Source organism: Myotis lucifugus, unplaced genomic scaffold (assembly GCF_000147115.1).
Source record: "Myotis lucifugus unplaced genomic scaffold, Myoluc2.0 scaffold_39, whole genome shotgun sequence".
Lineage (NCBI taxonomy): Eukaryota > Metazoa > Chordata > Mammalia > Chiroptera > Vespertilionidae > Myotis > Myotis lucifugus.
Window position 1 is genome coordinate 1,990,709 of NW_005871087.1, and position 23,580 is coordinate 2,014,288.

The window sequence follows — 23,580 nt, forward strand, 5'->3', positions numbered from 1 at the left end:
TTAACTGTTCAGCACCCAGCTGATTATCGGAAGAAGCCACAGGATGTCTGATTCCAAAAGAGAAAGCTTCAAGTTGGGGCAGAAAAACCACACGTGCTTTGTCACCGGAAAGCAATGACCTTGAGCCAACTGCCCAGGGTACATTTGCCTGGTGATGCAGATAAGCTGGTTACAAGCCTCAGGTGGGACACTGTGGCTGGGTAGAAAGGAAGAGCGACGAAGCATGACATCTGGCAGAAGTCGAAGATAGTCATCAGCCAGCTGCTCGTGTAGAGAAAGGCGGAAATAGAAGAGGCATGTGCTCTTAAGCAGCAACTTTGGCTGAGCCACGCCCTGGGAGAAGCAGTCATGGGGATGGAGGCAGCTCCCTGGACGGTGGGGAGAGGGGAACTGGCTAAGACAGCAGCCAGGGGATGCAGAGGGACCTGCCAGGGTCCTGGGAACGGGAAGGCCACCCACAGCGTCGGCTGCATCTCATGTTATTGAACTGCTGCTATGAATGCTTTTTTTTAAGGGGACCTGAGGCTGCCAGTTGAAGAAGGATGTGAATGGAAACGTTGGAGAGGATTATGTCTTGTGATATTTTTCTACATAAACTGCAAAATAACCAAGTGAGGCTATAGGGCTTGGCTACTATGAATAGGAACAGGAGACAAGAAGCTGACCTGAGTATTTTCTCTTTATTCAATCTAATAAACATTTTATTTATATAAAAGACGAACGATGCACAGTATGAAAATAAGTGCTTGAGACATTTGATATAAAAAGAGTATATAGCATTCACATTCCTATTTTAATACATTGAGTATGGCTGAAGTGTTCCATAAAAGAATAAAACTTTCCCTTTATGTAGAGTAGTAAAAAAAAAAAAAGTCAGTATTTTTAGGAACTACAGATTATTCCTTGGTCTTCTTCTTGAATAAGAAAAAAAACACATAAATCAAGCCACAGTATCATCTGATTCTACATTCCAGTTTATGCTGATGATGACCCAGAAGTGATAAAGCTCTTTGGAATCGTTAATGGACCAGTATTCTAGAAATTCGCCACTAGAGGTCAATGAGCAACAGCTATTGGGCGGTGTCAACAAGCCTTAAAGTGCTCGGAATTTCTGGGCACTTCCCATGTATTGTAGCCAACCTGTCCTCAATTTTCAGCCCCTCCCTCCCCCCCCCCCCCCCCACGGGACAGGGTGCCTTAGAAGTTCCACCTACTCCAAACTTCAGTATGTCTGCTAAAACCCCAATGAGATGAGATCGTCCAAAATCCACAGAGCTGCTTTGCTCACTGCGAAGTCTCTAACATTCCTATATTTGGCAGAAAATAAGTAGCTTTAAAAAAAAAAGATTATTTGCAGCATTGACACTTGTTTGTGGAAGAACAAGTTTCCTATGGAATATTAAAGCTCATTCTTTGTTCTTGTCCACGCAGATTTCCTAACTTCAAACAGGACTCCTGTGTCCCACCTTTGAATCCTCACTAGGAGAATCTGCAATGTTGGGAAGGCTGGTGTGATAAGATCATGAAGAAAGCTTCTTAGAGGAAAGGACTCCCCTCCATAATACAGAGGGGAAGGAAACTCTTAATATAGAGACAAGAGAGACCTGGGCTAGCCGGACCTCTCAGAGGAGGTCCGCTTTAGTCCAAAAAGGCCAACTTCAAATCTTAACACCAGATGGGGAGAGGGAGGGAATCGGTCATATTACACAGCCAGGGAATGATGCTTGCATGCACATCCCTTACAGGAGGCCTTGGTTCAGGGCAGGGCGGGGGTGGGAAGAAAGCTCAAATGTTTACATCAAGAAGTGAAGCAGCTTTATAAGTGCGTCCACACCTTCATTTTGTGAATGATGTGGGTCCGAGAGAACTGAAAACCATCTGCTATCTATTCTCACTTGAGGATCCAGATTGTGTGTGTATGTGTAAAATCTCCAAATATTTAAAAACTGGCTCAATTTTGTGAAACGCAGTGCTGGCCAAGCAAAACACGTGTTCAGAGTGCCCGAGGAAGCAGTCCCGACTGGGGCAGGATCGCAGCTCAAATCCTTCGCACCAGACCAAGATACACTTGAGCACTCGGGAGCCCAGGAGACACAAGCTATTGGTGTTGCTTAGAAAGCTGGAGACTCACACCAAGCGTGTTGAAAAATTAAACACAAGGAACTCTGGGGAGATTTGATCCTTTTTAGGAAAGGGAGAGGGCTGGGAGTGAACAAGAGTAATATAGGTATGGGGGGGGGGATAAAGCATATATATATATATATATATATATATATATATATATATATATATATATATATTAGTAGAAGGCATAGCAATTTCATGGACAAGGAAATTTTTCCTGACTTTTCTGCAGCCAGTGAAGGCAAAAACGGGGCTCGAGAATATATAAACTATTCGAGATGGGACCACATTTCTGCGCTAGTTGAGGAAGGTGGTTCATAAGCCAGATGTGGGGCCTGAAGCTCAAGTGAACAGTCCAGGAGAAACAATGGCACAAGGAGCCCCAGGATCTGGTCCCCAAACAGTGGGGCTCTTAAGTAGCTCCATGGACAGATGAGGGCCCGCACACAGGGAATGATTTTGCAGAAGCGAGTGCATCGTGGCCATAGCAGACTGTGGGACACGGAGCCTCTCTCCTAATGCCAGCCCCACCCTCCCCCCATGTAGTCAGAGAACCACCCATCCCGCGTGTGATTGTCGTGCTAATGTTGTCATGGATCCCTTCTTCTGTGCTCAGCTCTGGAGCTCTCCAATCAAACCATTTTCCTGGGAATACTAGATCTTTTTCTTTATCTCTTTCCAGAGTATGGCTGTATATATAGATATAGACATATATAGATATATATATAAAACATAGCTATTCCATATTTATATACAGGCATTAATAAAGTGCAAATGTTATTAGCTATTGTAAAAGTCAATCTCATTTCCTGAGGAACTGCTAACACAGCTTATCCTATGACAACGTCAAAGGCATAGAATGCTTCATGTCACCCACCCCGGCCAGCTGTTTCTGCTCAGTCCCTTCGCTTCCAGGGAGGGGAGTGAGCCCTGGTTTTCCAGGAAGCATCCGTCGGCTTAGTTCTTTGGACTTGGCCCAGCCTGCCCTGGAAGAGCTATTTGGTGGTGCCCAGCGAGCCATCTTCGGGAATCTTCTCCTCGGAGCAGCTCCTCCCCGAGAGTCTGTCCAGGTGTTCCAGCTCGCTGAAGCGCTCGGCCACACACTGGGCCGTGAGCCGGGCTTCTGGGTCGTGGTCCCAGCACTCAGTCAGAGTCTCACACACCATCTGGATGCCCTGCAGAGGAAGAGAAGTCCACAGGCAACATGAGCAGGGGTGTCGCTGGGCTCCACGGAGGGCCAGATGGTCTTTGTTCCTGCAGTGCAGGCCAGGTGGGAAAGAGCCGTGCATTGAACCCGTTTCGACCGAGCGCTCACAGTGTGAGGCCAGCCAGTGGCATGCAGACCGAGGGGGCTGTGCAGGGGGCTGTGCAGAGCTCTGGACACCTGTTGGACCTGTCCGCTCTGCTGCCTTTTGATCACAGTAAGTCGTGAAATGGAGAGACAGCACAAGGACCCTCAGTAGGCTTCTGGGGTTCTGAGAATTCCCAGGAAGTGTCCCCGGACCATATCACGGGACCGAGTACCAGTCAGAGCTGCCCCACTCCTCCCCAGCGTTAGGCTGGGCCCTGCGAAACAGTTGTTTTTGATTCCAGGCCTTGTCAGAGGGTTCAACCTGACCCCATAATGGCCCCATTCAAAAGGCACGTCCAGAAAATGCTGCCCAGTACCCTGGGGAGGGTCTTTTTCCAGGCCTGAATGTTTACTTTGCATTGCAAATATTTTTGCTATTATTTCAAGTCCTTGTGGGAAATAAAGCAGGCCTGGGGTTAAACAGATAGCCTGTAGGCAGAAGGAGTGTGCCCTGAACAATTAGGCTCAACACTGTTATCTGTGGGGACTATTCACCAGGTGGGCCTGGTGGAACAGATGAATCCAGCACTGCCCTGAGAACCAGCTCGCTCCCCCTACTTGTAACTTCCCTAACACACCTCAGAGCCCCTCCCTGCCCTGCTGGGGATCACGTTCATGATGTTGGATTAATTGTATAATTCACCTAATTGACGGTATTGATTGATGGCCGTGTTAAGAGTGGAGTGTTATTGTTGGTACACAAGTAACATTTATTTTATTCTGACACTGTAATTACAGGCAGTAAATTAAATTAAATATTAAGCATTAACTTGAAATCAATAGGGCAACAAATCTCATTAAGGGGAAAAATGTATTATGCAAATTCTTTCCAGAATTTTATAATCATGAATCATGGCTTCATTACAAGAACTGTACAGTTTAGGAGGCATGTTGGAAAGGAACAACACGAGTGCCTTCTGATTTCAGAGTTAACGCCTAACAGTCACCTATCATCAGAGCCTGAGGCCTTGCCCGAGACCCCGGGAGCTCAGCTTTATTAGCTTCTGCCCTGGGAAGTAGCTCTAAGCCAGGACCCGCCCGGGCCAGGCCTCCTGCTCCATCTGGCTTCCCTCAGGCCTGACTTCTTGTTTCTGTTTCTTACCTGGGCCTGCCCTTGGGAAAACCTGGGACAGCGCCAGCTTGCACTGGATGACGATTCATCCAAGGCAAGAGGAGGTTTTCCACATAGAAAGGACGGCTCTGTCCGTGACATGGGGCACCCTGCTCCCTCTCATGCTTCAGTCAGGGCTCTCTCCTGGGTGTGTGCTCACAGCCGATCACTTAGCTCTTTTTCTCTGACCACTGCCCTCACCCGAATGCCCCCCACAGAGAATTTGGATAAGTCCAGAATGACTGGCCTGCTATAGATGGCCTTACCTACCATTTCTTGAAAAGAAAAAAATAAAGAAGCCATTAGGATGTTCCCAACAAACAGACTTTCTGTTTGTTCATTTGCATGTCCCTCCTCTTTGCTTTCATTCTCAGCTCTGTGCACAGCCTGCGTGCGGCCCTGGGCACAAGGCAGTCACCTCTCAGCCCAGCTGGCCGACACACTCTGCTGATTTCTCTCTGCTCAGTATTTCCTTCTACAGCTGAAAGTTTCCAGAAGAAAACATGTGGAACTCAGAAGGGGACAAAACAAACTCCCTAGGTCAGCGGTTCTCAACCTGTGGGTCGAGACCCCTTTGGCGGTCGAATGACCCTTTCACAGGGGTCGCCTAAGACCATCCTGCATATCAGATATTTACATGACGATTCATAACAGTAGCAACATTATAGTTATGAAGTAGCAACGAAAATAATTTTATGGTTGGGTCACAACATGAGGAACTGTATTTAAAGGGCCAGAAGGTTGAGAACCACTGCCCTAGGTAAAGGTCTAGAGGTGAGTGGCAGAGGCTGCAAACAAAATATTTTACTGAACTGAGGGCCTTGGACAATGGGACAGATGCCCTTCAAATGATGATCGTGAGCCCTCTCTGAACGCTGTATCTACCTGCCAGTTGGGACTTACAATAACAGGGTCACCCCACTTGATTGAAATTTTCTTTCTAAACAAAACCTAATGAGATCACAGAACACAATGGAACCTGCCCTCCGATGGAAGCCCAGTAGCCCAGAATTCTCTCCTACCTGAGGGTCCACTCAGGTTCTCCCCTCACGACAGCCACCCCTTACCTGGTGGTTGAGCCAGGAGCTAGGAATTTCCGGTCGTCCCCGATCTCTCAACACATTGTCCTTCATGCTTTCGACACAGGGATGCTCCCGCACTTTGGAACCAAAAGGAGGCTCATACTCTTTCACTTCTGTTAAGAAAGCAGACAAACACAGGGCCATTGAGAAGAGTGTCTGCAGCCGGGGAACAGGAACACGCTGGGGAGGCTGGCTGGACCGCTGAGGCACTGAGTGTCAAGATATATCCGCGACTATGAGTGCAATTTTTAATCTTGGGTTAAAACAAGAAGGAAGGAGTGGTTGTAGAAGGAGCTTGAGGAATATTCCATAAACGACGCCTGAGTGCTTGCTCTGTACTAGGTACTGGGCTAACAGCTGGGGACAGAGTGGAGCGCAAGACCAGCAAGGTCACCAAGCTTACATTTGAACACAGGCATTCTCAATGGGGTGATGTTGCCCCAATGGAGCAAAACTGGTTCTTTCTTGGGAGGTGGAAACAGTCTTACATACTAGAGTGGTTTGTAACCCGACAATGGTCCACAGTACAAAAACAGATTTCATAGGTGGTGTTGAGTTCCTGGCAATATTCAGCCTAGAAAGGGATGAAATTCTGATACATGCGACAGTACGGATGAACCTTGAAAACATTATGCTCGATAAAAGAAGCCAGACAAAAAAGATAAATATTGTATGACTCTACTTACGTGAGGTACTTCGAATAGACTAATTCTTAGAGAGAGAGAATGTAGAACAGGTTGCCAGGGTGAAGAGATGGAGCGTTAGTATTTAGCAGATTACAGAGATGCAGTTGGGGAAGATAAAAATAAGTCTGGAAATGGATAATGGTAATGGTTGCACAACATTGTGAATGTACTTAATGCTAGTGAATTAATTATTCACTTAAAAATGGTTAAAATGGTATATTATGCATACTTTCATGGGAATTAGTGATTTAGAAAAAAAAAATTCTACAAAGTCTCCTTAGGATAGCACTGATGAGAAAAAGTTTTCAAAATGCTGTTCAGTAAGATGGTAGAGGGGAGACATTAATAATAACATCAGCAAACAAAAGCTTAAAAAGTAATTTTCCTTCAGTGAGACATGCTATAAAAATAATAGGACATGATGTAACCCCTCACTAGGGCTTCAGGTTTCAACTAAGATCAATTTCTTTATAGAAACTTTCTTGAATATGCCCCAAGCCATTCTTGATCAGATGTCCTGGGCAGAGCCCTATTTTATCATGTGTTATATTTTAATATAATACCTGCTTCTTTGTCTTACCCAACTAGACTGTGAGTATTCGAGGGCAGATTCAGAGTTTCTTTCTCATTCTTGTATTTCCAGCACCCATGAGAGGGCCTCCCATACAAAAGGCTCCCAACAAATGCTTTGGTGTGTGAATGAATGAATGAATGAATGAGTGAGTGAATGAATGACCTGTTGATCCTGTCCAGTTTACAGCAATGTCTAAACTCCAGTTGAATCTTACTTAAAACAGCACATGAATTCCAGTGGGTGGGCTAATAATGCATGTCAGGGAGGCACGGGAAAATGTATAAGATAGAAACAACTCCAGAACTAAAACATGTCAGAGCTAAAAGGGGGCAGTAGGCTGGATTCAACATTCTTCTCCCAAGGAAGTAGGACCTTTGACCTATTGCTTCAAAATAACCCTGTTTAATGAGTAAAACTTTCTCTCATTGGCCCTCCCAGGCTAAGACGTGAAGAAGCTTTCAGGGCAAAATGACATTTTGTGAGAATAGATGGCTTGCTCTTGTTTGTTTATTTGGTATCTTTCCCAGAACCCTGCTTGCATACTTATCTTCTTCAGCCTCACCCAATCAGGAGAGCTAGCAAGATGTTGTCTTTCTACATAGTTGGAAATAGAGAAATGGGGAAGGCAGGCCTCCCTTCACACAAAGACAAGCACAAACCACCCTGCTGTGCGTACACTTTGCCTTGAAGGGTCCACAGCACTTAACCCGCACTGCTCTTGGGGTGAGACCTGAGTTTTGCTTTGCCTGCTTTCATTTATTTCTTCCATTCTCTTCCCTTCTACCAAACGGTAAAGTCCCAAGGAAGAGGCTGAGTCTTATATCTTGTAACTCCCCAACCAGTGCGAAATGGCAGGGGCCGAATTACATATCTTTTATCCCTGCTTAAATGCTTCTTAAGTATTTCTATTTTAGAAAATGCAGATAATTCAAACTACAAAATCACTAAATGGATAGATATAGACAAAAGCAAATCGCTCTCAACTCCCTACCCCTAGTTTCACAAAAGTGGCTTAGGCTAAAGGGTGGGATTAAAAATGATTTAAATTTTCCCCTTGTTGTTTGTCCCTTAGCCATATATTTCTTTATTTAAAAAAACAAAACAAAACAAAAAACAAAAAGCAAATGTTTTGCCCCCGGTTCATGGGGAGTGAGACTTCCGGGAAACACTATAGAAATGAATTACAAGGAAAATGAATTCCACTTGGGTGTCATGGCAACACCAGATCGCCATTAAAGCTACTAACCACCTGCTCTCGTTTCCATTCTCCTCCACATCGCAAGTCTGAAACAACCAGTTTGAGAAGCATAGACCACAGGTCCACGGCTTTGCTCTACATGTTTTGCAAGGAATACACGTTGCATCTCGACAGAGGAAAGGAATACAAGTTATTAAAGATACTCTAAGGCAGTGGTTCTCAACCTTCTGGCCCTTTAAATACAGTTCCTCATGTTGTGACCCAACCATAAAATTATTTTCGTTGCTGCTTCATAACTGTAATGTTGCTACGGTTATGAATCGTAATGTAAATATCTGATATGCAGGATGGTCTTAGGCGACCCCTGTGAAAGGGTCGTTCGACCGCCAAAGGGGTCACGACCCACAGGTTGAGAACTGCTGCTCTAAGGGTTTCAAATGAGTCAGACAGAGAATGCTAAAGAAGAGTCTTCAGAGATGTGACCCAGGACCTCGTTTGTACAGTTGAGAAAAGGAAGGCCAAAGGGCGCACTGGATTCCGGGAAGCTGGGAACTGCCCACGGCATTACCGTCACTCTGATGGAACGGCTTTGCCTTTTTAGGAAGCTTTCTCCTCTCTACCAAGCCTTTCAGAGACCTCTTTCTCCCCCACCCAGCACAAGCACAGCTGGGAACATGCCTGTCACCATCGTGACAAATGTGTCCCTTGCTGCCGGGGCGAGGCCCTTCCCACCAGAGGACCCGAAAAGGGGACCCTTCTGGGACCCGTTGGATGTTATGGTTTGTCATTCCTCAACAAGCTCTGCAGAAGAACCACGGATGACCAAGCGCACCCCTCTCCTCACTGCCCTTATGTACGGACACTGCACCGTTCTGGGGTTAGGGAAGCCGGAGGACCGGGGCTGGTGGAGATGGGGAAAAGGAGACGGTTGCATTTTAAGCTGCAGGTACCAGGTCAGGGCACGGTTGGCAACAGAGTTAAGGCAGTATTGTTTAAAGTTCCTCTGTGCCTTTGATCAAGCAATGCCCAGGCCTCCCTTCTGTGATGAACTGCAGAGGAAGCAAGTTAAGGGGTGGTTCTAGAATGAGAACCACCCTTTACAAAAAATCTGGAAATGCCTCTAAGAAAAAAAGCAAAGAGTCTAGAGAGTAAGACTGAGTTTAGCCCTTAAAAAAAAATAGTGCTAACAATATGCGTCATAGGTGGGGGTATTGTCAGTTTTGTTTGCCCTGGCTCCATCCTGAACTAGATAGGAGACGTGTGCACTTTATGCCTCGGTTCCCATATCCACAAAATGAGAGAAGACAGTGCCCTCCATCATTACTCTGCACGGTAGCCCCTCCTTCCCGCGGGGGATATGCTTTAAGACTCGAGCAAATGCCTGAAATCGTGCATAGAGCCACCCTCCAATGTGTGTGTGTGTGTGTGTGTGTGTGTGTGTGTGTGTGTGATTTGTTTTTATTAAGTCCAGCACATTCACCTTTTTCACTTATAGGAAGCAATTTCTGGCTTCTCTTTGGCACATCCAAATTGCCAGCAACACTACTCTTGTGCTTGGGGGCCATTTCTACATGAAACAAGGTTGACATGAACACAAGCAATAAGATGCCAAGGCAGTGGATCTGACGATCCCGCGGCTCTGATGGGCCAGACAGTGGGGAGAACGTAAACAGCGTGGATATGCTAGACAAAGGGATGACTCCCATCCCTAGCAGGCCTGTGTGCACAATTTCACCACATTGCTCGGTACACTGTGCAATTTAAAACTTATGAGTTGTTTCTGGAATTGTCCATTTAATCGCTTTGAATGACTGCAGTAGCTGAAACTGCGGATAAGGGGGACCACTGTAAACTGCTACAGGACCGACCACTGGCCACACACCCCTCTACACTTACCCTTTCCATGCACGCGGGGAGAGCTGGCAGTTCACCCTCCCACCTTGCCCCGGGAGCAGCCCTTGACCAAAGACAGATGGGAGCTGTAAGATAAACACCCAGCTTCCTCCTGAATCAGGTGGTGTGAGGCTGAGGTGCACATTTGACCTGGCACCCCAGTCCCCAGCAAGGTTAAGCTCCAGTTGTCCACAGTGGAGACCCGCTTGACAACACACCACTCATTGGCTTCCTTCCCTTTCATGACTCACTTCCCCGGTCCCTTGTTGGCATTTCCTGAGATCTATTCCCAAAGAACTACATGCACTCAGATTCTTGTTCCAGGCTCTGGGACACCCAACCTAAGGCAGATGCCCATACAGTACAGCTATTGGCTCAAACCAAGCCCCCCTCTCACCCACAGGGTGCTTCCCACCACAGGCATAGGAGGCTCAACACCTCAGGATCTCCTAGAGCAGCGGTTCTCAACCTGTGGGTCGCGACCCTTTCACAAGGGTCACCTAAGACCATCAGAAAACACATATACAATTACATATTGTTTTTGTGATTAATCACTATGCTTTAATTATGTTCAATTTGTAACAATGAAAATACATCCTGCATATCAGATATTTACATGACGATTCAAAACAGCAGCAAAATTACAGTTATGAAGTAGCAACGAAAATAATTTTATGGTTGGGGGTCACCACAACATGAGGAACTGTACGAAAGGGTCGCGGCATTAGGAAGGTTGAGAACCACTGTCCTAGAGGGCCTCACACACCTTTCCTAAGAAACCTCATTTCACTGCTTGAGAACTTGCTCTTCTTTCTGACTTCTTTCCCTTCCCTGCCTTTCCCCGCAGTCTTGTCCCTGACAGAAGCCCCCCCGCTGCTACCCCCCAACTCCCAGGCCCTTGCAGCTTCCTTTACTTTCTCTGCTGTTTGGTGTCCATGCAAGTGTTGCTGGCATGTGTGGGAGGCACTGAAGAGAAGCCACACTTGCCTCCCTCTTCCCAGTTGGGCAGCACTCCAGGGCTAGTCTCTGCACAGCAGAGCCGTTCCTCTGAAAGTCAGCATCTGGCCCCCAGCTGCTGCGCGGACTGTAGCTCCAGCTTCACAGTGCAGAGAAGTTGTTGACAGTTTTCCCCGAAACAGGGCCCCCGAGTTTTTATATCTGCCTTCCAAGTAAGACTCCCCTGAAATGCAGCAAAACCAAGTGCTTCCATCCCAGTCTTTTTGGTCTTTGGTCCTCCTCTCCTCCCCTCTTATTTTTTTTCTTTTCTTTCTTTTTGATGCATTTGCACTTTTTGTCTGTCTCACAAGACTGCAGCAAGCTGACAGTATGCGCAGGAGCCATTCTGGGGGTTGTGTTTTTCCTCTTTGTTAAATACCCGCTCCGCCAGCTGCTATGTGTCAGCTTCTATTCAAAGGCCTAAATGGCTAGAGACTTGGAAGTCGGTGGGCTTGTGGGCCTGTTTTGGCTGGGGATGCCATGAACATAGTGCCTGCTGTGCTCGCCAACGGGGGCCCTGAGAGGCACCCCGCCTTCATCTGCCTCCCACACACCCCACAAACACTTGCATGAAGACTAAACAAACTGAAAGCCATCGACAGAGATTTCTTTGTAAAAGAGCCGGTCACCGGGCTTGTCGTTGCTGAATGGAGATTTCAGCACTTTTCTCCTTCATAAAAAGTAACACACCAGTCTCCTCCTCCTTTCTAGCTCTCTCTTCAAACAACTACAAAGCCCTGTTTTCTTGTTTTTTTCCTCTTGTATTCTTTCAGATCAAAGTATCTGAAATAACACCCTCGGTCATTGTCTATTTCCTATCTCTGCTTTATTTTTCTTTATAGAATCACCCCTGATGTTATAGTATACTAGAGGTGCAGTGCCCGAATTCGTGCAAGGGTGGGGTCCAGCCAGGGGAAGGGACCGAGGGTGGTTGGTGGGCCGGCCCCACCCCCTGGTCAAACTCCCAGTTGAACTCCAGGTCGAATGGACAATTTGCATATTAGCTTTTTATTATATAGGCTATCTACTTGTTCATTACTTGTCTTTCTAAAATATTAGCTCTTCATTAGCCTTTCTGTCCCTTGAGGGCAGAGAGGCTGGTTTTACTCACTGCTATTATCCTTAGCATGTTGGTTAATGCCTGCCACATATTAGGTGCTCAATGAATATTTGTTGAGTGAATAAATGAACAAATGAATGTATCTTCAGAGAAATGTAAGAATAAGGAAGTTATCTCAGACTTGAAGACACCGAGCCTGCAACATGCTACAGAATTTACTAGCCTTGGGATTCTGTAAACAGAAATTCACCTGGGGGAGACAGGAAGGTCAATCACTAGAATCTTTCAGAAGTGAGGCCATCATTGAACATTCCTCAATGTTTAATTGTCTTGTTAGGGACTTCCAGAAAGGCTCTGCATCAAAGGCCAGGATGCACAAAGTAGTGCTGACTCCCCCATCCCGAAGAAAATAATGGTAATTGTCCCTGCCATTTATTAAACATGTACTGTATCGGTCAGGCCAGCATGTACTAGGAAGGTTAGGGCCTGTGGGCTAGAGTCAGATGACAGGGCTTGATTTCTGGCTGTACAGCTTTCCTCCTGAAGCCTCTGTTTTCTTATCTGTAAAATGGGGCTTATCATAGTACATACTTCAGCCCAGCCAGTGTGGCTCAGTGGTTGAGCATCACGGTTCAATTCCTTGTCAGGGCACAAGCCCAGGTTGCAGGCTTGATCCCCAGTAGTGGGCGTGCAGGAGGCAGCCAATCAGTGATTCTCATCATTGATGTTTCTCTCTCCCTCTGCCTTCCTCTCTCTGAATTCAATAAAAACATACTTTTAAAAAAAATAATACATACTTCAAAGAGTCCTTGCTGGATGAAATGAGCTAATCCATGAAACTAGTATTCATGTCATGGTAGCTAGTATTCCTTGGTGTTTTATTACATGACCAAACCCACCTCCACCAGAAAGCCTTTCGCCTTTGGCCACTCTCTTCAGTTATGGCAACCCATCTCTTGAGCTTCTAGGTGGAAATTTGTGCTAATGGGGTCGCACCAATGGGCTTCAGATTGGTGCTATTATCATCTGTTTGCATTTTCTCACCTGATAAGAGTGAGGATTCCCCGGTATAGAGCTCTCTGAGCTGCTCTGCACAGAGGAGAGGCTGGCTGGAAAAGATGCAACTCAAGAGGACACTCCTGGGTCTGACCTTTCCTTCCAGAGCTGACCTGTCCCTCACTGCCTCACCCCACGGCCACACTCCCTTTAGCCAGCGAGGGCATTCAGTTCCCTGTGCCCCCCGCCTTCCCTTCCTGCAGCACTAACCACAGCTGAACCGCACTTGCCTGATTACAAGTCAATTTCAGGGTCCCAGTCCCAGTAAACAGCATGAGACCAAGGCTAGAGGTGAGACCTAAAACATGTCCATAAAGATGACTGCTGAACGAAGAGAGTGTCCAGCGGAGAGGAGCCCAGAGAGGCAATCGAGGGCCGGGCTGCACCCACGTGAAGAATGTGGGCTCAACCCTGAGAACAGAATGGACTTGCTCCAAGGCGGGAAAACTGGGAGCTCACATTCTCCTGCAAGACTGTCCCCAGCTGCTTCACAGCCTACTTTATTCAGGTAGATGTTCTCTTGCTCAGAACCAACTAGATGGGAATATTAGTTGCCCTATTTGGTGGAAAAAAAATCGCTTTATAACTCCTCAAACTAAGGTGAGCATAGTCCGAATTTCCTTTTTGAAATGAGGCTGGCAATGAAAATAAGTAGTAATTGCACGTGTTGTATTTCAAGTCACAGAAAAGAAGTTTTAAGCTTAAGGAAAGCCATTTATACCCTGCCCTCTCCCTTAGACCTTATCAATTGAAACCGGACATCAAGTGGAGGGAATTATTATCGATTTTCTATGTAATGGAAGAATTGTGTCTGGATGGGCAAATTTTTCAAGGAGAACAAAATAAAAGTTGGATTCATCAGTAAATGACATGCTTCTTGAGAGCAAGCCCCGCCTTTACATGTGTGTTTCTACAGCAGCCGGGAGGGAACACATTGCTCTTCAGGCTTCATGTACCTTCCAAGAGTACATTCTTGAAATGTAAAAACCAAATCTGAAATTAAGACGAGGCTAAAAAAATAAATAAATAAAAATCTGGCTTTAAGGTTTTTAAAAGGCAACCCGAAAAGAAAAAAAAAAATGCTCTTTAAAAAAAAGTGTGTGTATTTTTTTTAAAGGACTTAATAAATGAGTTCACACATTTAACCGAGTGAAAGGCTTTCTGTTGGACCCAAATGACGATAGATAAACAACTTTGTTTTTTTTCTGCCTGAGCAGAGATGGAAGAAACAGGACTGTGGGCTGACGATCAAACAGAATGAGAGCCTCTTTCCGGATCCCCCAAAGCCGTCCATCTGCTCTTACCTTAGAGGTTATGAAAGGCTCTCTGGACCAGCTGAACAAATGGGATCCTGTTCCTTCCTTGGGAAAACTTGTTTACACTGTATCTGTTTTTAGGCCTCATAAAAGTTGGTGAAGTGCGTTCTTCCCCATTAGCCTGAATTCTTCCACACTCAGCAAACAGCAACAGGAAAGGCCTTCAGTCATTGATAACAACGAAGGCAGGAAGCTCACACGAGGCCCTAATGAGCTGGCTGCCCTGACAGAGCGAACGACACAGAGACACCCTCTCTCCCCTGCTCATGGTTATAGGATATCGGGTTTGAAAGGACAGGAAAGACGCCGGAATTTAGGTAAATTTATTCTGACAGTGACAACAGCATCATCTCTTCCACAACTCAGTCACGTCCTAAAGGATTCATTTTGGAACTGTCAAAGCTTTCAAAACAGAAAACGATCCTCGGCGGCTGAGACCTGGTTAAACAAATATCACTGTGCAAGGAAAAAGCAAGCAACTTTTGAAAGTGCTGTGGGGGAAGAAATCTCAGGCAGGAAACCAGAAAATGACAGTGGCAGCCGGATGGGAAGTGCCATCCCTAGGCAGGGCCCCAAGGGAGCAGGGGAGGGTACAGCAAAGGGCTCAGGGGGAGGGGGTGACCTGGGCCCATCCTGGGAAATTGGCTGAGCGTGTTCTAAACAGGATGAAGAATCAGAGCCAGCACGCATGTCACCCAAATCTGCCTCGGGCGAAATGTTGGGTAGATTGGCCCAGTGAGCAAAGCTGTGGCCATTGAAGCAACAAAATAAATAATGATAATATCACAGACCTATAGACTAAAATAAATATCCACAACTCCATACTGATATAAATTCATAATTCAATAAGTAACAGGGGGTGGTGAAAGAAAGTATAGCTATTCCTTACAGTAGAATATCTATAATAAACATAGGAGGAATAAGAAACAGAATCGGTTAGAAAAATATTATAGTAGTAATTATTGCAGGCAAGAACAACTCATGGATCCTAAAATTAGCAGGCAGAATTATAAGAAACAGGTCTCGTATCCTTACTATGTATGTGTTTAGTGTCTTTAGAGACAGGTCAAAGTACCTTCCCACAAACTATGCATTCATTACAAATGGAAAAAAAGTAGTTACTTTACAGGGGAGAAAGCCGGTAGACGCCCCCTTCACCAAGTGATCAAGGTGAACTGGCCCCGATATGAGACACTGAGAAGGACACAATGTCATTTCTGGGGTATTCTTGACCAAAATATATAGCCTCAATCTAATCATGAGAAAACAAGAGAGACCCAACGTGAGAGACTGTCTATAAAATAACGGTGTGAACTCTTTGTAAGTGCCAAGTTCATGAAAGACAAAGATAGACTGAGAGCTGTCACAAGTTGAAGGACGCTAAGAGGCGTGGACGGCAAATGTAGTGGGGGATCCTGGATTAGATTCTGTTCCAGAAAAGGACATTGCTGGGGACTTGGAAATGTGAATAGGTTCTATAGGTTAATTAAGAGTATTGTACCAATGTTAACTTCCCGTCTTTGCTATTTCTGAAACTATTCTGTAAAAGTCTAAAATTACTGCAAAACAAAGAGCTAAAAATAAAGTTGGAGTCAGGTTGGCCTGACTTAGCAGTCAGCCAGGACCATGTTTTGATCCATAAATTTCTAAGTTGGGACATCAAACCCTGATGGAAATCACTGAGAAGAGAGTCAGGCAAGGATCAAGTACTGTAGCCCTCAGCCATTCTCATGTCCAGAAAGCTCAGGGGACAAGGGACCAATACTCTCTAAAACAGTGACATCACCCCTGCACCGCTGAAGAATGCCGCGTTCCTCATAACCTCTCTTCGCTCAGTTTTTCACAACCTAAACAGATACATCACACCATTCTGCTTGTTTTGCCCAACAAGGGAAAGTCATGTCCATAAAAGTAAACTTTGAGTCAAATCCATCTCCCGGACCTTATAATTCTGAGTAACATTAAAATACCAAAAAAAAATCAGATATTTTTCTGGAATAGTATCCATTTGATAAGTAGAAATAATTCTTAGTAGTGTTCATCACTTGCCAGGTGTTCGAATATCTGTGGGAAGCTACATCAAGAGAAAGAATTATACTTTACGAAAGGAGATAAAAAGCTTTGTGCTCCAAACGGACTTTCAGCTTAAAGACCTAGGCTTTTTAGCATAATTCCAAATCCTACTGGGATGGCTATGTACCACCACATCTCAACGAGGCGCTCATTGTGGGGCTCACTCTTTGGCAACCCTGGTCTCATGTTGGAAGCAAATAACATGACATCAGCGTGAAGGCACATGCACCAGGATGGGGGTGCGTACATACCTCCCACCGCATTGCAGCGGGACGTCATCTCCCAGAGCACCAGAGCCATGGAGTAGACGTCCGTCTGCTTGAAGGACTCGACATTCTCCAAGTTCATCCTGGACTCTAAGACTTCCGGGGCCATGTATCTTGCAGTTCCCACCTAAAGCAAAAACAGACATGGAGGCCCATTATTTCATTCGAACCTCATTTTTATTTTCCAAATATAACTGATGTTTGTCCCCTACATTGGGTAGATAATCTTAGAAAGTACAACACTTTTTAAAATAAGGAGACCTGCACGCAAAGGTAGAGCTTATATCATTATTTTTAAAAATAGGTGTTCTCTTCCTGAACACCCTTTAAGGAGTATAAACAAAACATGCCAAAATAAGGAAATGCCAAACCCCAGAGCTGCCTTGTCCAGCCCCATGAAACATGTCACCATATTATACAATAACATCCTTGCAGATAACCTGGGAGGCAACATCTGTGGAACTTCAGATGTTTATTTTTGCTTTTGCAAATCAAATATTTCTTCATTCCTGAAATTCCACGATTTATGGTGGAAATAATCATAAATGCCATTAGTCTGGGTCACTTAAGGGCTTTCTGAATCTTCATTGTAGTGCCGAGAATGTAGTATAATTTCATAAACTCTCCACTAAATGAAACTGTATGAAGATATTTCCCCAGTAAAAGACCAAATCTGGATCTTCATGTAGTTTCATTTGGACGATGCCTGATAATATGAAAACACTGAGACACAAAGGAACACCAAACTATTTCTAGGGAAGGAATCACTGAAATGCTTGCTGATGCAGCGCCTATAAAGCTAAGTAATAATGAAGTCCTCCCTTCTCAAGAATCTAAGGAAAGTCAAGTGAGCTGGTGTTATTAGCCCAAAGAATGTTTTTTATTGGCATGCATTAGAAGACATTTTTCTTTTTAATAGGTCACTGCATGAGTCATTCTCCTGGCACATTGATCTGTTCGTGTTTCCACATGTTTACCTCAAGACTGCCTGAGCAGTCATGGACCCAGGGGGCTGACTGGGCAGTGACTAAAGGCTTCAGAAGCACGTTCCTCCTCCCGGGTAGAGAAAACATTGGTGCCCTGGAGACTCCACTCTGGTCCACAGTTAAGCTTCCAGTGTGTGAAAACAAGGGGCCACGTCATTCATAAAGGATGCTGGTCATTTCTAGTTACTTCCCAATAGCTCCGTAGCTAAACGGGTTTCTATTTTACTCTGCGAGATGCTTTAAAAGTGGAATTATTCATTCACTCAGCCCATCACTCACAGAACAAATGCTCCTTGGTCACTTTCCCTGTTCAAGGCATTGTGCTAGATGTGACCAAATGGGCATGGATTTGGACCCCATGGAGAGTGCCTTCTAGAATGATGGAAAACAATGGAAAACAAAACAATACAACTACTAGCAGTACAGAGTACAGCCATAAGAGAGGAAAAAAATAGAGATAAAGTGCTAACAGGGTTTGAAGCACAGAAAAATAATTGGCAAGTGGAAGAGACATTAGGATCGACTCAAGAAGAAAACTATCTGTCCTGAATTGGGGAGGATTTAAAGAAATAGGAGGAGAAATGCTGCTCATTAGCACCTTGCCAGGAGAGAGTGGGATAGAGACAAGTATAAAGACTGTAGGGCTACTTAGCAGTTTGGCTCAGTGGATAGAGCGTCGGCCTGCAGACTGAAGGGTCCCAGGTTCAATTCCGGTCAAGGGCATGTACCTGGGTTGCGGGCACATCCCCAGTAGGGAGTGTGCAGGAGGCAGTTGATCGATGTTTCTCTCTCATCTATGTTTCTGACTCTCTATCCCTCTCCCTTCCTCTCTGTAAAAATCAATAAAAAATATATTTAAAAAAAAAAAAAAGACTGTAGGGCTACTTAGGGATGAAGAGGTAGGTGGGGCCAGAGACAAGGTAAGGGGAATCCAGATCTGACTTACCTGCCCACTGTTGGCCAAGTCATCCACAGACAGAGTGGGGTCCAGACGCAGGGAAAGCCCAAAGTCACACAGGCAGCAGGTCAGGTCGTTCTTCACCAGGATATTGGAACTCTTGAGGTCCCTGTGCACGATGGGCATCTTGGGCCTCCCGCACAGGGTGTGGTCACTGTGCAGGTGAGCTATGCCCCTGGCCAGGGAGCTGCCCAGCTTGCACAGGTCCTCCCAGCTGATGACGTGTCTCGTGAGATACTCCTGTAGGTTGCCCTTGGCATGGAAAGCAGTGATCAGCCAGTACTGCTTCCCCAACTCCGTCTTCCGCTCCTCGGCCGTCAGGAACTGGAGGATGTTCTCATGCTTCAGGTTGATGTCTGAGAAGATGTCTTTCTCCATCTTCCAGGAGGCGTACTCCTCATAAGGGAAGATCTTGACTGCCACGGTCTCGAACTGCTCTGAAGTGTTCTGCTTCAGCTTGGCCTTGTAGACCTCGGCAAAGCGACCTTTCCCCACCAGGGTGTCCAGCTCAATGGGCAGCAGCTCCGTGTTGTGGTTGATGTTGTTGGCACACGTGGAGCTGATGTCGGAGCGGTCATCTTCTATGATGATGGCCAGGCGCTCACTGAGGTCCATGAGCTTCCGTGGCTTGCTGGTCTCCCAGGACGGGGTCAGCTTCTGCTTCCGGTGGACACGGTAGCAGTAGAAGATGATGATGACGGCAATGGCGATGACCAGTGGTGGCAGGAGGCTGACGCCTGTCACTTGGAATATGACTAACATTAAGTCAGGGTTGTTGGTGGAATATTCTGATGTGGGAAACAAAACAAAGGAGAAAAGGAATTGGGTTGAGTAGGTAGGTACATCCTTGCAGATAACCTGGGAGGCAACATCTGTGATACTTCAGGTGTGTGTTTATTTTTGCAAATCAAATATTTCTTCATTCCTGAAATTCCAAGATTTATGGTGGAAATGCTCATAAATGCCATTACTTTGGTCACTTAAGGGCTGTCGTAATCTTCTTTGTGAGAAAGTGGGTGTACACCTCATGTGTCCAGATGTTTCAACATCAGTATAGTTTTTATAAATAATGCATTGTGAACTTTTATTCCACGGGTGGATGCGAGTGTGCACCTGTCTCGTCTTCCCTGCCTCTGGCCATTCATTCAATGTTTTCGACTCTTCCCTCAAACTTTAGCTTAGATGCCACTGCCTAAAAGAAATCTTGGAAAATATTTTCCTTCATATATTCTCACAGCACCCTACATTTTCCTATGTAACAATGTACCAATTTCAATGAAATAACTATGACTCTACTTAGTGGTTTTATATTTGCCTTTTTCTACTTCCCACCCCCAGTAGACAGAACTCTGTGCTGGCAGGGATCGTGTCTGCCTTCTTCATGACCGTAAACAACACCCAGCACCCATCAGGGCCTCAATAAGTGCTGAATAAGTGGGAAAAGTGTTTACTGAGTGTTAACTATACTCAAGGCATTGCAGGAGGCTTTGGGAATATAGAAAGAATGACAACTCCTGCTTCCAAAAACTTACACATACGGGATCTGGTTTAAACAAAGAGATCGTCGTAGTGCGCCCAGAGTCTTTGCTCTAACTTGTCCTGTTCTGATCAACATCTAGGCTACCCGTAAGCATCAGCTCTGAGCCTCGCGGTGGTGGAGAGAGAAATCTGTGGGAGGGGTCTCTTTGGAAGTCAGTTCCCTTATATTCACCCCATATTCCTCTTTTCAGTGTGCATGTGATTTGTAGCTTCACAGAACAGAATTACTTAATAGCAACAAAGGTGAGAGAAGTTAAAGAAGGAAATGGAGCCTGTTTGCTGACTTGGTCATGGAAGCAGGCCCTGTGGTTTGGCACCAGCTATTTCACTATAATGTCTTGTATGTATTCCAAAGTCTGATCCGTGTGCTGGCTATGGTAGAGGCTGGTTAGACAGTTTTCCTCTTGGGGAGAAGGCCATGGATGGAATCGTTCAGGGGGCAGGAGGCAGTGAATGGAAGTTCAGTGAGAGGTTTGTTAGGCAAGAATCCCAGAATTCCATTGCTTTATACATCTTCCCTCAAAGGTATCCTTTCATTAGCAGGCCTCATGCTCAGGTGCTACATTCATTCATTAAACACAGAGCTCCTGAGTTCCTGCTATGGGTCTGGCACTGCCCTGAAAGAGGTTATAACCCAGTAGCGGAGTTAGGGCACGTATTCAAATGCCTAGTGATAAATGGCCATCCCATCCAGAGTGGGAGCTACATGTGTGCTCCAGTCTCTGTGTTGGTGGAAAAGCTTAGAGAAACAGGGAAGACACAGTGGCAAGGACTGCCTTTGAGTTGGGCAAAAAAGTTAAAGATGTGTAAAAGGAATGTCATGTTAAGAATTAGGAATATATTATCTACTTGAGGAAGAGGAATCCCCCCACATTGATTACTCTGCATAAGGGGAATAGAAAGGAAAGTAATGAGTAGGTGATAATGGAACCAGGCATATCAGAGAAGGGATCTATAATTATTCAATCGGCAGTTTTCACTGACTATAGGTGTTTGGGGGTGGGGAAATGATGAGAATACAGTACAGGTGGAATGGAGATAACCATAATCTCCTTAAGGGAACCCATTACCTCGTTGTATTTGATATTGTCCCTTAATGAAGCACCATGCGTAAGGAAGCTAGTACCACGTCAATTTGGAGTTTTTAGGTTTAATATGATTCACACCCTATTCTTATGGTAACTCCTAAGTGGAAGCACCAACTTCCACTAACTATATATTCTAAATGAGAACCTTAAGTCTTAAGCCTGATGCCACTAAAAACTGGAGAAGTAACCCCAAAACATATTTTCAGCAACTGAGAGAAAAAAATTCAGTATTTTGAGGAAAAATACATTAAGGCATTAAAAAAGATAGGAAAAGGGATGCAATTTGACTCTTAAAAACCTGAATTCTTGCCCGGCTGGTATGGCTCAGTGGTTGAGTGTTGATCTATGAACCAGGAGGTCACAGTTCAATTCCCAGTCAGGGCACATGCCCAGTTTGTAGGCTTGATCCCCGGTAGGGGGCGTGCAGGAGGCAGCCAATCAATGATTCTCTCTCATCATGGATGTTTCTATTTCTCCCTCTCCCTTCCTCTCTCTGAAAACAATGGAAACATATTTTTAAAAAAACCAAAAACTGAATTTTTACTCACACTTGGAGGCTTAAATGGGACCAAGGACAGGTAGGACTAGGAGTGGACATGGCAATGGGATGAAGCAATAATAGGAAGGAATTGTGGAGACATGTGGACAGTCCCTGGGGTCTGGCAAAGTATGAGCCTGGAGGGCAAAATTAAGGGGACTGATGAGATAATATTCAGGTGCAACAGCTGGAAACAACATGCCTTCCCTGTAACTCCACCTCTATTATCTGAAGTATCCGATCAATGCGTTTCTGTCAAATACTGACTTGTCTGCAAATACAGAGACGTTTTATCATCATAAATTGGTTTGATGCTCTGATTGTTGGTCTCTCCCATGAGAAAGCATGTTCTGCTTGGGGAACAGCCAGGTGTGCTTTGATCCTCATCATACACTCAGAGCTGGCCTCAGGATGGGGCACTTTCTGGTACTCAGCCACTATTTGTTGTAGAAGCTGAGTGAATGATGACTTGTGGGGGACAATATCCCTCACGTGCTTTATGTTCTGCAGCAGGAGTTGGCAAACTACAGCCCAAGGGCCAATGGCCTATTTTTTGTACAACCTATGAGCAACAAACTTTTTTTTTCACCTTTAAAGGATCATTTAAAAAAAAAACAACTTCACTGACAGGGAAATGAAAATCAAAACTACAATAAACAGTCATCTCACACCTGTTAGAATGGCTATTCTCAAAAAGAAGAAATAAGTGCTAGAGCTGATATAGAGAAAAGGGAGCCCTAAATTGGTGCGGCAGCTATGGTCAACAGTATGGAGGTTCCTCAAAAATTTAAGAGTACTACTACCATCTGACCCAGCAATTCATCTTCTGGGTGCTTATCCTAAGATACAAAAACACTAACTCGAAAAATATATGTACCCCAATGTTCATTATAGCATTATTAACTATAGCCAAGATACTGAAACAACCTAAGTGTCCATCAATGCATTATTGGATCAAGAAAAAGTGGTATATGAAGTGCCTATCAGCAGAGGAGTGGATTAAAAACTGCGGTACATCTACACAATGGAATACTACGCTGCAGTAAAAAATAAGAAATTCTTACCATTTGCAACAGCATGGATAGAACTGGAGAGCATTATGCTAAATGAAATAAGCCAGTCAGAGAAAGATAAATATCACATGATCTCACTCATTTATGGAATATAATGAACAACATAAGCTGATGAACAAAAACAGATCCAGAGACAGAGAAGCATCGATCAGACCGTCAAACCTCAGAGAGAAAGTAGGGGAAGGTGGGGACAAGGGGGAGATATCAACCAAAGGACTTTGTATGCATGCATATAAGCCTAACCAATGGACACAGACAACAGGGGGGTGAGGGCATGAGTTGGGGGGATGGGGCAATGGGGTGATAAGGACACATATGTAATACCTTAATCAATAAAGAAAGAAAAAATAAAATAACACTAATTATGCCAAAAAAGGAAAGAAAAAGTGGTATATACAAACAATGGAATACTACTCAGCCAAAAACAGATGAATTATTGCCATTTGTGATAACACAGAAGGATATTGAGGGTACTGTGCTAAGTGAAATAAGTCAGACGGAAAAGGACAAAAACAGTATTTCACTAATCCGTGGAATATAAAACAACAAAAAAAGAAACAAACAAAAAACACAGAAAAGCAAACATAGATACAGATCACAGAATAGTCGTTA

The 23,580-nt window shown here is 44.9% G+C and overlaps 1 protein-coding gene across 1 annotated transcript in view; it reads right to left on the reverse strand.

Moving 5' to 3' along the window:
- Positions 1–661: 661 nt before the first annotated feature.
- The window catches only part of TGFBR2 (transforming growth factor beta receptor 2), a 51,358-nt gene continuing 28,439 nt past the window's right edge, over positions 662–23,580 (reverse strand). Inside the window, exons 4-7 of the mRNA XM_023752954.1 lie at positions 18,719–19,518; positions 16,772–16,913; positions 5,654–5,781; positions 662–3,299 (exon numbers count right to left, since the gene is read on the reverse strand). Coding sequence (XP_023608722.1) covers positions 3,120–3,299; positions 5,654–5,781; positions 16,772–16,913; positions 18,719–19,518 — 1,250 coding nt within the window. The 3' untranslated portion in view covers positions 662–3,119. The remainder of the gene's footprint in view (positions 3,300–5,653; positions 5,782–16,771; positions 16,914–18,718; positions 19,519–23,580) is intronic.